Source organism: Myxocyprinus asiaticus, chromosome 33 (assembly GCF_019703515.2).
Source record: "Myxocyprinus asiaticus isolate MX2 ecotype Aquarium Trade chromosome 33, UBuf_Myxa_2, whole genome shotgun sequence".
In the NCBI taxonomy this organism is placed as follows: Eukaryota; Metazoa; Chordata; class Actinopteri; order Cypriniformes; family Catostomidae; genus Myxocyprinus; species Myxocyprinus asiaticus.
Genome location: NC_059376.1, coordinates 18,954,271 through 18,968,868, shown reverse-complemented (window position 1 = coordinate 18,968,868; position 14,598 = coordinate 18,954,271). Strand labels below are relative to the sequence as shown.

At 38.2% G+C, this 14,598-nt stretch overlaps 1 protein-coding gene across 4 annotated transcripts in view; it reads right to left on the bottom strand.

Annotated features, from left to right (window-relative positions):
- The window catches only part of LOC127424130 (GTPase-activating protein and VPS9 domain-containing protein 1-like), a 67,397-nt gene that overhangs the window by 40,076 nt on the left and 12,723 nt on the right, over nucleotides 1-14,598 (bottom strand). For all 4 annotated transcript variants that reach the window (XM_051669051.1, XM_051669050.1, XM_051669052.1 and 1 more), the window contains 4 exons: nucleotides 10,066-10,270; nucleotides 3,611-3,878; nucleotides 2,228-2,803; nucleotides 53-139 (listed from right to left, as the gene is read on the bottom strand). In XM_051669051.1, coding sequence (XP_051525011.1) covers nucleotides 53-139; nucleotides 2,228-2,803; nucleotides 3,611-3,878; nucleotides 10,066-10,250 — 1,116 coding nt within the window. In that variant the 5' untranslated portion in view covers nucleotides 10,251-10,270. The remainder of the gene's footprint in view (nucleotides 1-52; nucleotides 140-2,227; nucleotides 2,804-3,610; nucleotides 3,879-10,065; nucleotides 10,271-14,598) is intronic.

Here is a 14,598-nt window from a genome sequence, read left to right as displayed (position 1 = left end):
AGTTTCAGAATCAGAAACAAAGTCGTCTCAAAATCCTGGAAATGTCTCTTACCTTATCAAACTTTGATAAACTGCTTTTACGTCGAGGGTCTCCATCATCTGCATCAGACATGGCTAACTGCTGCAACAACTGCCCCACCTAACACATGAAATTGGATATTATTGTTAGAATGCATTCATACTGCAAACCAACATCAAATATTACAATTACAACTATGGAAAATAATCTCAGCATTTTAAACCAGGCTGAATGTGAAAGAAAATGGCATTGTCATTACAGTTGGATTATACACTACATGGCGAAAAGGTATGTGGACAACCCCTTCTAATTAACAGGTTTGGCTAGGGCCCTTAATTCCTATGAAGACTAAATTTAGTTGGCATGAAATCAAAATGGACCCTATTTATTATATTAATGCATGTTACTGGTCTTACTGTGAACAATTCATACAAGACATTTTTTGCTATTTTATCTTTTTTTTTTTTTTTTTTACCTCGCAATCTTTCATCAAAATGGCATAACTTGCTCTTCCAGTGAAATGACTGACCTGCCCCATCAAGAGTCAGTCATGTAAACAAACCTGGATTCAGAGCAGCTAATGCAGAAATGAAGAGCTGTTTCTTCAGCTGTTTCCCTAACAAAACCCTGTTCCCTACCCCAAACTATCTTGGTTACGTGCCCGCTGGCTAAATTTCACATTTTGAAGAAGGACAAATGCCGAATTTGCAGTTTTATGGGGATACATGTACAACTGTAGGTTATAACAGAATGGCACAATCATAAAACAAAACATGGCAACAAAGAAAAAAAATGAAATGACCCCTGTTCAAAAGTCTGCATACCCTTAGTTCTTAATACAGTGTATCGCCCCCTTTAGCATCAATGACAGCGTGCAGTCTTTTGTAATAGTCATCTATGAGACCCCAAATTCTTGCAGGTGGTATAGCTGCCCATTCATCTTGGCAAAATACCTCCAGGTCATGCAAAGTCTTTGGTCGTCTTGCATGAACCGCACATTTGAGATCTCCTCAGAGTGGCTCGATGATATTAAGGTCAGGAGACTGTGATGGCCACTCCAGAACCTTCAACTTTTTCTGCTGTAACCACTGGAGTCATTGTCATGCTGGAAAGTCCAAGAGCGTCCAATGCACAGCTTTCGTGCAGAAGAATGCAAATTGTCTGCCAGTATTTTCTGATTTTCTTGCCATCAATTTTCACAAGATCCCTCGTGCCTTTAGAGCTCACACACCCCCAAAACATCAGTGAGCCACCACCATGCTTCACAGTGGGGATGGTATTCTTTTCACTATAGGTCTTGTTGACCCCTCTCCAAACAGAGTGCTTATGGTTGTGACCATAAAGCTCTATTTTGGTCTCGTCAAGCTGTGAGGCATGTCAAGATGTTGTTGGGCATATTGTAACCGGGGTTTTTTTTGTGGCATTGGCACAGTAAAGGCTTCTTTCTGGAAACATGACCATGCAGCTCATTTTTGTTCAAGTATCGTCATATTGTGCTCCTTGAAACAACCACACAGTCTTTTTCCAGAGCAGCCTGTATTTCTCCTGAGGTTACCTGTGGGTTTTTCTTTGTATCCCGAACAATTCTTCTGGCAGTTGTGGCTGAAATCTTTCTTGGTCTACCTGACCTTGGCTTGCTATCAAGGGATCCCCGAATTTTCCACTTCTTAATAAGTGATTGAACAGTACTGACTGGCATTTTCAAGGCTTTGGATATCTTTTTATATCCTTTTCCATCTTTATAAAGTTCCATTACCTTGTTACGCAGGTCTTTTGACAGTTCTTTTCTGCTCCCCGTGGCTCAGTATCTAGCCTACTCAGTGCATCCACGTGAGAGCTAACAAACTCATTGACTATTTATACACAGACACTAACTGCAATTTTAAAAGCCACAGGTGTGGGAAATTAACCTTTAATTGCCATTTAAACCTGTGTGTGTCACCTTGCGTGTCTGTAACAAGGCCAAACATTCAAGGGTATGTAAACTTTTGATCAGGGCCATATGGGTCATTTCTGTTATCATTATGATTTAAAAAGGAGCCAAACAAATATGTGATAATAAATGGCTTCATATGATCAAATGGATTCATATGAAGACAGTTTTTTTGCATGATCAGTCATATTTTCAAAATCAATGCCAACATTTCACAATTTCTGCCAGGGTATGCAAACTTTTGAGCACAAATGTAACTTCAAAATCCCACATACCTGCATGAGGTTGAAACGCGCCACCTCATTGATTGGTGCATCCGAGATGATGCCGTACTGCTCAGGGTTGACAATGGCTGGGCAGATGAAACATGTGAGCAGCAGGTCAGTGCACATTGTCCTCACCTCACCAACCTCTAACCTCTCCACCCGTGCCAATGTCTTAAACATCTGAGACAAAATCCAGCGCAGACTCTGTGGGAAGCAGTAGGTATTCTGCTTCAGGTAGCCGATAAAGGAGTTAACCAGGGTCACCAGCTTGGCCTCATTGGCCTCCACTGCTGCTTGAACCTTTCCGCGGTACTCATCTGTCCCCTTCTCCCCAAACAGCCGTTCCTGCTGGGCTGGGGTGAAGCGTTCAATCAGTTTGGCTGGATCTGTCTCTAGATGGTCCTCGTCCTCCACCAGTAGCTGCATAATGGGTTCATGGAGGGTGGCAGTGAGGAAGAGCTTGGCTGAAAACAGGCCTTCGGAGAAGAGTTTAAAGAGAATGCTGAAGGCACATGTGCCTCGCCGTAGAAGGCGCCGAGGGTTGTCATTTTCCTTAAGCTCAAATTCCACCAAATATCGTAGTACCTGATAATAGAAGGACAACATAAGTTACACAAGAGCTTAGAGTAAAAAATTACTTTTTAATGTTGCAGTTTAACGTTTTAAAAGTTTAGATGTTAATGTAAGTACATAGTAGTTGCATATATCTAAAGTAAAGCGTGACCAAAAGTATCCAACCCATAAAAAAGTACTGAAAACTGATAAAACAGTGTCCCCATTTTTCTTCTAAAAGGCTAAACATGGTATGTGTTTAAAGTGAGCAATCATAAAGGTATTAAGGTTGTTTGAAGGCATTTTCGGACTACCAGGCATTATTTGCTGCTTAAATCATATTCAATTCTACTATAATGCCAACGAAGGATGGGATAATGACTTATTGTGTCCTTGTAGCTCAACTGGCAGAGCATAGCATTAACATCACAAAGTTATTGCTTCGATCCCCAGGGAATGAATAGACTAATAAAATGTATATGCTGAATGTGCAGTAAGTCCAAATGCATAATTGTAAGTGCAAAAATTAAGGTATTATTTTTGTGCATAAGTAGTGGTCAACCGATCTGAATTCTTCATGGCCAATCTCTGATATCTGACCAGAAAGACCAAGGGGCAGACATAATGCCAGTAGGCAATGAAATGACAACTTATTTTTAAACTGAAAATCTGAAAAGGATTCAAGCTGATTTTGGACACTAATGATAATTGAACAAGTAGGCAGAGTTCTCGGGCAATGCAGATAATCACAAAATAACCCCCAAAAAAACAAAAACAATTTGATTTATTGGTCTGGCACATATATCGAACTCTCAGTGCACATGCATATATTCCATTTACCTGCAGCAAGTAGCTTTCATCCTCTTGCATGATGCAGTTGCCAAAGAGCGAGGTGAAAACTGTGTATATGACTCCCTGTGTGTGCTCATGATTGAGTCTCTCTCCTGCCACCAGACAAGAGGCCACCAACCGCGGATTCTCTCTCAAACGGCCCAAGAACTCCCCGTAGATGCTCTCCTGAAAGCCTAGTGTCTTATAACCATCAACAAACTGTGTGTCCTCCAGCACCTTGGCATGCTGGCAGCATTCTGCTGGGGAGGCCTCCGCACTTGGGGGAAGAGGTGGGAGATAGTCAGAGAACTGTGCCTCGGAGAATAAGAAATTTCACATCATATTGGGAGACTAGTAATGTAGTAATGCTTGCTCATCTGCTTCAGGTCAAACTGATTTTGGCCAGCATAAGTAAATAAAGCATGTTTCTGCTATGTAGAAATGCACTTCATTCATGTATCAATTTACCTTAAATTGATTCATATCTTGTTACTGATTAAATTCACTGGGTAGCTTAAAACCAAAATCATATTTTGCCCCTGAAAACCATGGGGTAAAAATGGACCAGAGAGAAAAATATTCAGATCTGCCTGACAAAGCTTTAAACTAACCATTTTATATGTTATTTTTACATGTAACTGATCCCCTATTCTATTTTAATATTAACAGTACAAATCTAAAAACAGCAGGAGCAGCAAAATGCAGGTTAATCCAGTGCTGGATTTAAGACAGATGCAGGACCACACTGTGAAGCAGTAGCCCACATGGATGAGTCAGTTCAGACCACAAACCAAATTTGCTGTCTTGCTGGAAGCTACGGGTGGGTGATATGACCAAAATCTTATATCACGATATGAAAAATGTTATATAATAATGATATATATCAAAATAGTTAAATTTTTCTAAAAAAATAAATCAATAAAAAGTTGATCTATAAAATAACCATAATGTAATGCCTATTTTTGAATAATCACGTCAGTGAATGAAACTCTTTATAAATGAAAACGACTGTTATATAATTTATGGAATTTGACAAACATAATCAAAGTAAAAGAAAATAAAAGTAAAAAATAAAAATCAATTTGGTTTTAAATCAACCTTACCATAATACTACATTTCACATTATGCAACATTTCAGTCTGATGTTGTTGATTAGCATTATAATTATAAACTTTCCTTAAGAAACTCGACATCTTATCAAAGCAATGTAACAAAGGAAATAATACATAAAGAAAAAAATCCAAAGAAAATAAACACTTCATTACATGTATTTAATTAATGATTTAAATAATCTCTGTAGAGAATATTTGAACATCTGAAGGCAAACATGGCCGGTTTGTTTTATAATACCTAACATCATTCAAACAGAATTTTAAGGGTTATGACACATAATTGTTGGTGCATGATAAATAGTTTTAGCGGTTTTCCTAGTCACTGGTGGCTACAATGTCGGGCTATCTGCTGTTTGAGATGTTTGACTTCCTCCATAGCGCTTTGAGGTAAAAAAACAAAACAAAAAAAAAAAACAAACTCAAATGGGTCACGTAAGTTTTGTGGTTTGTGTGCGATATTAAGAGAAATGGGTTTGTGGGGCGAGAGTGATCCCGCCCTGCACTCTCCTGTCACTGGATCACAAATGGGAAGCCTGCTGGACTCGCATGCTCCAGCACGCACACAACAATCATGTGAAACACAACTGTGCCGCCTTCCTCCATTTCTTCAACAGAATAATGTGTACCGCATACGTGTAATGGGAATAGAATGAGGTGCACATTTCTTGCCACGCAGCGGCAATTTTGCATAACCGTGATAGAGATGATAATTTAAAATGGTTGTCAAATTTCTACCGGTTTGTTGTGTCTACTGGTATAATCGCCCACCCCTCTTGAGGGCAATTTAAAAAGCTGTCTTTTTAAGATCAAAGGGGGTCATTGAAGAGTGACTGATGTTCCACAAATAACTGAACAAAGAAAAAGACAGGCGAGGACAAACAAGGAGTTTACATACTGCATAGAAGAGTTTTGCAATTCCAGTTTATTTCATGGAACAGGTCTCATTGCAAGGATTTGTTTCTGATTGTGAATCAGTTGGACTGAAAAAAGGGAGACCTGAGATGGTATGAGTGAAGAAGCTGTTTAAAGAGAAGTTAGGAAAAACATACTAAACTAGGGATGCGCCGATACCAATTTTCTCTCCCAATCCGATTCTGATACGTGAAATCTCAGTATCGGCTGATACCGATCTGATACTAGTGTTGTCTTTTTCTTAATCAGTTTAATCACTTTTACTTAATCATATTCAAAATCTGGTAAAATGGTCATCCGGTGCCATTCTCAAAGCATTTATGGGAACTGAACTATAAAGTGTTAGGGCTGGGAATTGCCACAGACCTCCCAATTCGATATAACAACATTTATTTGCCGATTCAATATGTATTGAGATTTGATGTTTTATTATATTTACCTGTGTTAACTCCTTTTTCTCAAAAAGAAATGTCAATAGAAGAACAGTTGTTTCTGAAATGACAACTCATTTGTCATTTCACTCCATAATACATATTTGCAGGTAAAAGGTAGGGATGTGCAAAACTACCAATTTAAAACTGCCAGTCGACCAGTTGTTGCGTTGTCTGAGGTATCAGTCGACTAGCCAGTTAAGCAGTTACCCAATCAGATGTCCGACAGTGAACAAGCGGCGCTTTGATGGCTGTAGCAGCAGCGCATTAAAAGAACTAAATGTAAAGAATTAAAATAATTTCTAAGTGAGAAAACCTGTTTGTGAGGAAACTCTGCACAAAAATCACTTCCTCGACTATCTATCAATCACTTTATTAGCATTAAGCTAAACATGTAATTTTTTTTATTAAAAGGAATATTCCAGGTTCACTACAAGTTAAGCTCAATCGACAGCATTTGTGGCATAATGATGATTACTACAAAAATTTACTTTGACTCGTCCCTCCTTTTCAAAAACCAAGGTTACAGTGAGCCACTTACAATGGAAGCGAATGTGGCCAATTTTTTGAGGGTTTAAAAAAGCCAGAAATGTGAAGCTTCTAATTTTATAAAAGCACTTACATTAATTCTTCTGTTAAAACTCATGTTTTATTTCAGCTGTAAAGTTGTTTAAATTGTCGTTTTTAGTCATTTTAGGGTTTGTTGACATTACATCGTCATGGCAACAAAGTTGTAAAATTGGCTATAACTTTACAGAGAAAATGTTAGAAAGTGATTTTATCACACTAAAATCATGTTAAAGTGCACACTGTTTTTTTAAAACAGTGAGTATTTTAACATTCAAAAATTGGCTCCTTTCACTTCCATTGTAAGTACCTCACTGTAAACAAGATTTTAGCTTTTTTTAAAGAAAAGGAGGGATGAGTCAAAATACAGTTTTGTGGTAATCAATATAATGCCACAAATGCTGTCGATTGAGCTTAACTTGTATTGAACCCGGAATACTTAAAATAAAAAAAAAGAACTTCATCAGGGAGACAATTTTAAAATCATCATTCTCAAGAATCGTGATTTGTAACAGAATAATTTTTTTTCCTACCCCTATTAAGCATATAAATCTTAGATGGAGTTCGTGGAGCGCTCACATATCTGAGACCTGAAAACAGCAGCACATCATGTAAAAGTGCATGTCAACAGAGCAACGCGCATTCACTGAAACATGCCGTGCATGCATACTATTTATTTACTTATTAAAACCAGTCATATGGACTACTTTAATGGAGTTTTTATGATTCTTTTATGTAATTTTTGGAGCTTGACAGTAATGACTATGACTTACAGTATCAGATTTGGATCAGGCTCATCGGACTGATACCAGATCCAGTTAAAACATCAGTTTCAGAGTAGTGCATCCTTAGTTTATATAACTCCAAGTGGAGATCAAATGGGCCATGATGACTGATAATCTCAACCATCAAAACAACCTTAGCTTTGGACATGAAATTTGAAAGACTTGAAAAGACAGATTTTCTTTTTTGTGTGGTCATATTTCCTATTGAAACAGGAAGCTTGGGCAGGGCATATTGTAGGGCTCATCCCCCTTTTTAAGGTTTAGTTCACCCAAAAATAAAAAAATAAATTTCTCATTATTTACTCACCCTCATGATGTCCCAGGTGTGTATGACTTTTTTCTTCAGCAGAACACATTTGAAGGAAAATAGACAAATATCTTAGCTCAGTAGGTCCTTAAAATGCAAGTGGATGGTGATCAGACTTTTGAAGCTCCTAAAAGACAATCAGCATGAGCGTTATCCATACGACTCCTGTCTCCTGTCGCGTTGTTTACAACTGAGTAATAGAAATGCTGTACAGAAGCTTTGTTGGTTTTGGTTTAGAGCTATATTTGTATTTGTTTGTTTACTCACAATGGTGCATTTGTGTGCTTATCCTGGATGTCTCAACCGAGAGAAGAACGTGAGATTACATCCGTAACATGCCAACGTGAACGTCACACGAGAGACCACATGAACTCAGCACTCGTGAATAAGCGTTCTGCTGCTGACCAGAAGCAATGGTTTACAGTTAAAAAGTACTTAAATATTGATCTTTTTCCACACCAAAACCAATCGTATTGCTTTAGAAGACATTTATTTAACCGCTGGAGTCGTATGGATGATGTTTATGCTGACTATGCTGTTTTTTGGAGCTTCAAAAGTCTGATCACCATCTACTTTTATTTTAAAGATCTACTGAGCTAAGATATTTTTCTTCAAATGTGTTCTGCTGAAGAAAAAGTCATATATGCCTGGGATATCATGAGGGTGAGTAATTGAAGAGAGAATTTTCATTTTTGGGTGAACTATCCTGTTAAATAGCCAATAGGCTTTAGATACATTTTAAATGTGTATAACTGCTAAAGTTAATTCTCTCAACATAAAGACAGCCTAAATGGTACTTAACGGATGACCTACACTATATTGCCAAAAGTATTCGCTCATTTGCCTTTAGACGCATATGAATTTAAGTGACATCCCATTCTTAATCCATAGGGTTTAATATGATGTCGGCCCACCCTTTGCAGCTATAACAGCTTCAACTCTTCTGGGAAGGCTTTCCACAAGGTTTAGGAGTGTGTTTATGGGAATTTTTGACCATTCTTCCAGAAGCGCATTTGTGAGGTCAGACACTGATCTTGGACGAGAAGGCCTGGCTCGCAGTCTTCGCTCTAATTCATCCCAAAGGTGCTCTATCGGGTTGAGGTCAGGACTCTGTGCAGGCCAGTCAAGTTCTTCCACACCAAACTCGCTCATCCATGTCTTTATGGACCTTGCTTTGTGCACTGGTGCGCAGTCATGTTGGAACAGGAAGGGGCCATCCCCAGACTGTTCCCATAAAGTTGGGAGCATGGAATTGTCCAAAATCTCTTGGTATGCTGAAGCATTCAGAGTTCCTTTCACTGGAACTAAGGGGCCAAGCCCAGCTCCTGAAAAACAACCCCACACCATAATCCCCCCTCCACCAAACTTCACAGTTGGCACAATGCAGTCAGACAAGTACTGTTCTCCTGGCAACCACCAAACCCAGACTCGTCCATCAGATTGCCAGATGGAGAAGCGTGATTCGGCACTCCAGAGAACACGTCTCCACTGCTCTAGAGTCCAGTGGTGGCGTGCTTTACACCACTGCATCCGACGCTTTGCATTGCACTTGGTGATGTATGGCTTGGACGCAGCTGCTCGGCCATGGAAACCCATTCCATGAAGCTCTCTACGCACTGTTCTTGAGCTAATCTGAAGGCCACATGAACTTTGGAGGTCTGTAGCGATTGACTCTACAGAAAGTTGCCGACCTCTGCGCACTATGCGCCTCAGCATCCGCTGACCCTGCTCTGTCACTTTACGTGGCCTACCACTTCGTGGCTGAGTTGCTGTCATTCCCAATCGCTTCCACTTTGTTATAATACCACTGACAGCTGTCTGTGGAATATTTAGTAGCGAGAAAATTTCACGACTGGACTTGTTGCACAGGTGGCATCCTATCACAGTACCACGCTGGAATTCACTGAGCTCCTGAGAGCGGCCCATTCTTTCACAAATGTTTGTAGAAGCAGTCTGCATGCCTAGGTGCTTCATTTTATACACCTGTGGCCATAGAAGTGATTGGAACACCTGAATTCAATTATTTGGATGGGTGAGCGAATACTTTTGGCAATATAGTGTAATTGTCTAAAGATACAAAACTCAAATTTTTATGTCATGTGGACTTTAAAGTCTGCTATGACAAACTAGAGGTGATATAAAACACCACCACTAGAGGCAAACCCTGTTAAAATCTAGGAATGTAGCTGCACAGCAATGTAACATGAAGGAAAAAAGTCAAACATCAAAACTTGCCATGCCAGAATAATAATCTCACAGTGTTTCTTCCGATTCAGTTGATCTTGTAATGAGCAGAGTCATGCAAGAAAAGCACAAGACTCCTGGTTGTACTGGTCTAGAGCACAATCACCTGGTGAGGATAAGGCGGTCGAGGTTGATCCTTTGCTGTTTGGCTATCCAGGCTGCGCGGTAGAGCTTCTCTGCCGTCTTTAGCACCTCATTGTTCAACCGCTGGATGAGCTGCTTCTCTGATGCCACATATAGACGCTCCTGCTTCAGGTGGTGGGCCAGAGTGTGAATGTCTGGCTTCACCATCGTTCAGCTCAGCCACAGTGCTGGGGATGAACAACAAAAAGCAGACAAGTGAGATTATAACTGCATTACATCTGCACTATATCAGCTGAATATAAAATATATGCTTGAAATAAAATGGAATACATCTTCCGTGCAATATGTGTGTCAAAGATGAGATGGAAACACACTCATTGAATAATGTGTCTTTTAATATCCACATTATATTATTATTGGTCAGTTGTTGATCAAAAAGTAACAAGAAACATCAATTTTAATCATACAGCATGGATGTGCGTGTGGTAAACCATTGGTATGACTATTCACAACATAGACTCAGTAGTTTTGCTCCAATTGAGTAAAACTCGGCATTCCAGTTATTCACCTAACAGGGCTCCAGACTGTGACTAAAATGGTCGCAAATGCGACCAAAAATAATTGATTGCGTCAATAATTTAAAATCTAGTCACCATTGGCGACAGTCAGGTTGTGTGCATTCATATGCGGTTCCGTCAGATATCATCTTGTGAGTTACTGAATATATTTTTAGAACGTGCACAACCATAGTGTCTCGCGCCACTTTTCACCCATTCTGTTTCTGAGGAGCTCGCTGCACCGCACACAATAACAAACCCAGCACGTGAGGTCCTGAACAAACGACTCTTTTGAACCGGATCTTTTTCATGAATCACCCGAACAGAACTGAGGATTTGAGCTCAGGTTAGCAGTTTGAATCAGATTTACTTTCTCAGCGAATCAGCCATCAGTGAGCTCACAACTGGGAGTGCAGACATTTCAAAATAAGTGCCAAATGTGTATTTCAGGCTTCTTTATAATTAAAGTCCCACATTGTGTATCACTTTTTTCTTCTGGTAATTATTGATTGGGATTGGAGAAGCACAATAAACTGCATCTGGGATTTCATTCAATTTGCACTCTTGTAGTCTCTGTGTCTGGGCCATCCGGTAAAAGTAAAGAAAGACTAAAAGGCAATATTTTAAAACAATTAAAATTATATAATAAAATAAGTCCCTCAACTGTCCTAAGTGTCAAAAGCTTGATTTTATATATATATATATATATATATATATATATATATATATATAAAAATCAAGCTTTTGACACTTAGGACAACTGAGGGACTTTTGAGGTACGCAAGTGTTACACAAGGTGCAAACATTCATTGATACTCAAGACAACACACTACTATACTATACTTTATGTAAATATCTGTAATGTAGATTCTGAAGAGCAGTACTAAATTAAAAAAATCTTTTATCTCTTATATTTGAATAAATTATGAAAGGGGTGTAAATATTTATGAATCAAAAGGGAATGCAAACTTATCTTCTCAACTAAATATACTGTTTAGTAAACCTTCGGTTAATGGGTTATCAGCTGACTTCCTTTTCTTTGGTTTTCTGGACAGCAATCTAGATAGGGAAAATCTGCGATTTGGCTACTAAAAGCAGCCATTTGGCTTCTTAATATATCAGTTTAAGAGCCAATGGCTCCTAAGTCATTTTTTTTAGTCTGGAGTCCTGCCTAATGAAATAAGCAAATGAAGCAGTAAAATTACAACAGTTAAGGTCAATAAACAGAGTGGCTAAATAGCACAAATCCAACTGTGTAAGACAAATAACCATGCCAAACAGAAAGACTGCTCTATTTCCTCTGAGGGGGAGAGAATAGAGCAATTGTCATTCAGGGAACTTATGAGCCCATAAACATGGACATGTAGCATAAGACATCTGCATGAATTTTACATGGTCCAAAGGGCATGCTGAACTAAAGCATTTTAAAATTACTTCACCTTTTTGTAACATAGTCATCACAAAACAATGGAAACTACACCCTAAGCTTTGGTGCGTTTCATTTAACCCCATTAAACTTCAGGTAAAATGGAAGGCATCATTTCTGCTTTTCAGTTCTATGTGTAATAGGGACGTGTTGACAGATCTGTACCAAAATCATTTTATTTGTAAATGAAGGCAGCTAAGGCTATGTTCACACAGGCAGAAAAAAATAAACTCAAATTCATTTTGGTTTTAGTAGTTTGAAAAGGACAACCAAAAAAAAAAAAAAAAAAAAAAAAAACAGATTTTTAAAATTTTTATATCAAGCTATTAGATTTCCATTCCTTCTGTTTAAAATCGAATCCTCTTTGATCGTAGGACAAGGTAACTGGCTTAGTTTGCCTTCAGAAAATTCAAGAAATAACTGTACTTAATCAGTTGGAATCCCAACTCAGTCACGCTGTCAGAATATTTCAATTTAGCCCTATACAAATTAGGTGTATGTAAATTAACTTTTACAGATGTTACTGTTCTTAATATCAGTACGTTTACATCTGCTTCCCCAACTCAAAATCAATGTTTTACTCTTAATGCACATTTAAAAAAATATGCATATATTTGTAATTTCAATTATTTGACCAATGCAATAATATCACTATTATTCGTTTCTGTTCTTAATTAAAAAAAGAAAAGAAAAGAAAAAAAAATATGCGCTACCAAATTAGGTGCTTGTGTCACTATCTACAGAACTTGGTGGCACCGGTGCCACTGCTCTTAAATGCTAGTTGTATTCCATCGCCAGACACTTTCTGTGTCATAAAGTCAAAGAATTTGCAAATCACATTGGTGGCTCCTTTACTTTCTCAAACAAATAAGGGATGTAGACAAACAAAAAACACCCTCAGAAAACACATCCACTCTCACAAGTGAAAGTAAACGTACACATTCTTAAAATGCATAAAATTCTAATGATTTCCCAGACCATCCCTCAGGCACAAAGAGCTCTTTGTAAGGCAAGGCGAGGTTATTTATATAGCACATTTCATACACAACTCAAAGTGCTTTACATATACATTTTAAAGAAAATACAAGATACATAAAAAAAAATTAAAAACCTGAACATGAAATAAGAATAAAAAGTAATAAAATAAATTTGAAAAAAATGTCAAATGATTAAAATGAATAAGAAAAAGAATATTAAACTGTTAACACCATCCATAACTGTAGTTAATCTTTCCTGATTAAACAGAGGATAACCAAAAATTGTTGACACTTTAATAGTTGTTAACCTTCCCTGGCACAGCAGAGGATAACTAAGTTGCTAGCACCATCCGTAACTGTTGTTAACCTTCCCTGATTAAACAGAGGATAACCAAAAAATGTTAAACACATTGAGAAAAAGTTATACAAAAATAAAATAAAAAGAATAGAGTAACTAAAGTGAAAGAAAGACAAAAGCAAAATGATTCAGTGAAATCAATAAGTGCAGCACAATGCTCAGTCAGAAAATGCACAGCTAAACAGATGTGCTTTCAGTCTGGATTTAAATGTGGCTACTGTTGGGGTACATCTAACCTCTTCTGGAAGCTGGTTCCAGCTGCGGGTGGCGTAACAGCTAAACACTGTCTCACCTTGTTTTAAGTGAACGCTCTGTGTGTCTAACTGACTTGATCCTAATGATATGAGAGGTCTGTTAGGTTTATATTCAACAAGCATATTTGAAATGTATTTAGGTCCTAGGCTATTGAGTGATTTATAAATGAGTAATAGTACTTTAAAATAAATTCTGTATGTAACAGGAAGCCAGTGTAAAGACCTGAGGAATGGAGTAATGTGCTCAGATTTTTTGGTTCGGGTGAGAATCCTGGCAGCGGCATTCTGAATGAGCAGCAGGTGTCTAATGGTCTTTTTGGGAAGGCCAGTTAGGAGTCCATTGAAGTAGTCCAACTTCAACTAAATTGTCCAAGTAACCATTCGAGATTAAGAATTTGTTCAGCTGATTGAAAACAAACTTTAACGATTTTGCCTATGAAAGGAAGATTTAAAATTGGTTTGTAGTTGTTCAATATTGAGTTATCTAGATTGCTCTTTTTAAGAAGGGGCTCAACAACTGCAGTTTTCAGGGACTTCAGAAATGTGCCTGAAAGGAGTGACGCATTTACTATTTCTAACGGATCTTTTTGCAGACAGTTAAACACATTTTTGAAAAGTGTTGTGGGGAGTGTCTCAAGACAGCAGGTTGAAGTTTTAAGATGCTGTACCATTTCTTCCACGGTTTTGCCATCAATTTCCTCAAAATCAGACATAGTGACTAGTGGGTGCTGTCTGACCTCAGTGCAACATGAGGACGAGTTGATCGCCATTCTAATATCATTCATCTTCTTCATGAAAAAGATGCAAACTCGTTGCATTTTCTGTCAGAGAGCATTTCACAGGCAACCTGTTTGGGGGGGTGTTGTTAGTCTCTCTACAGTAGCAAAAAGAGTGCGGTTGTTGTTTATATTGCTGTTAATAATGTTTGAGAAGAAGGTCTGCCTAGCTGTGCCTTATTCCAAATTGAAACCATGAAGGCTGTC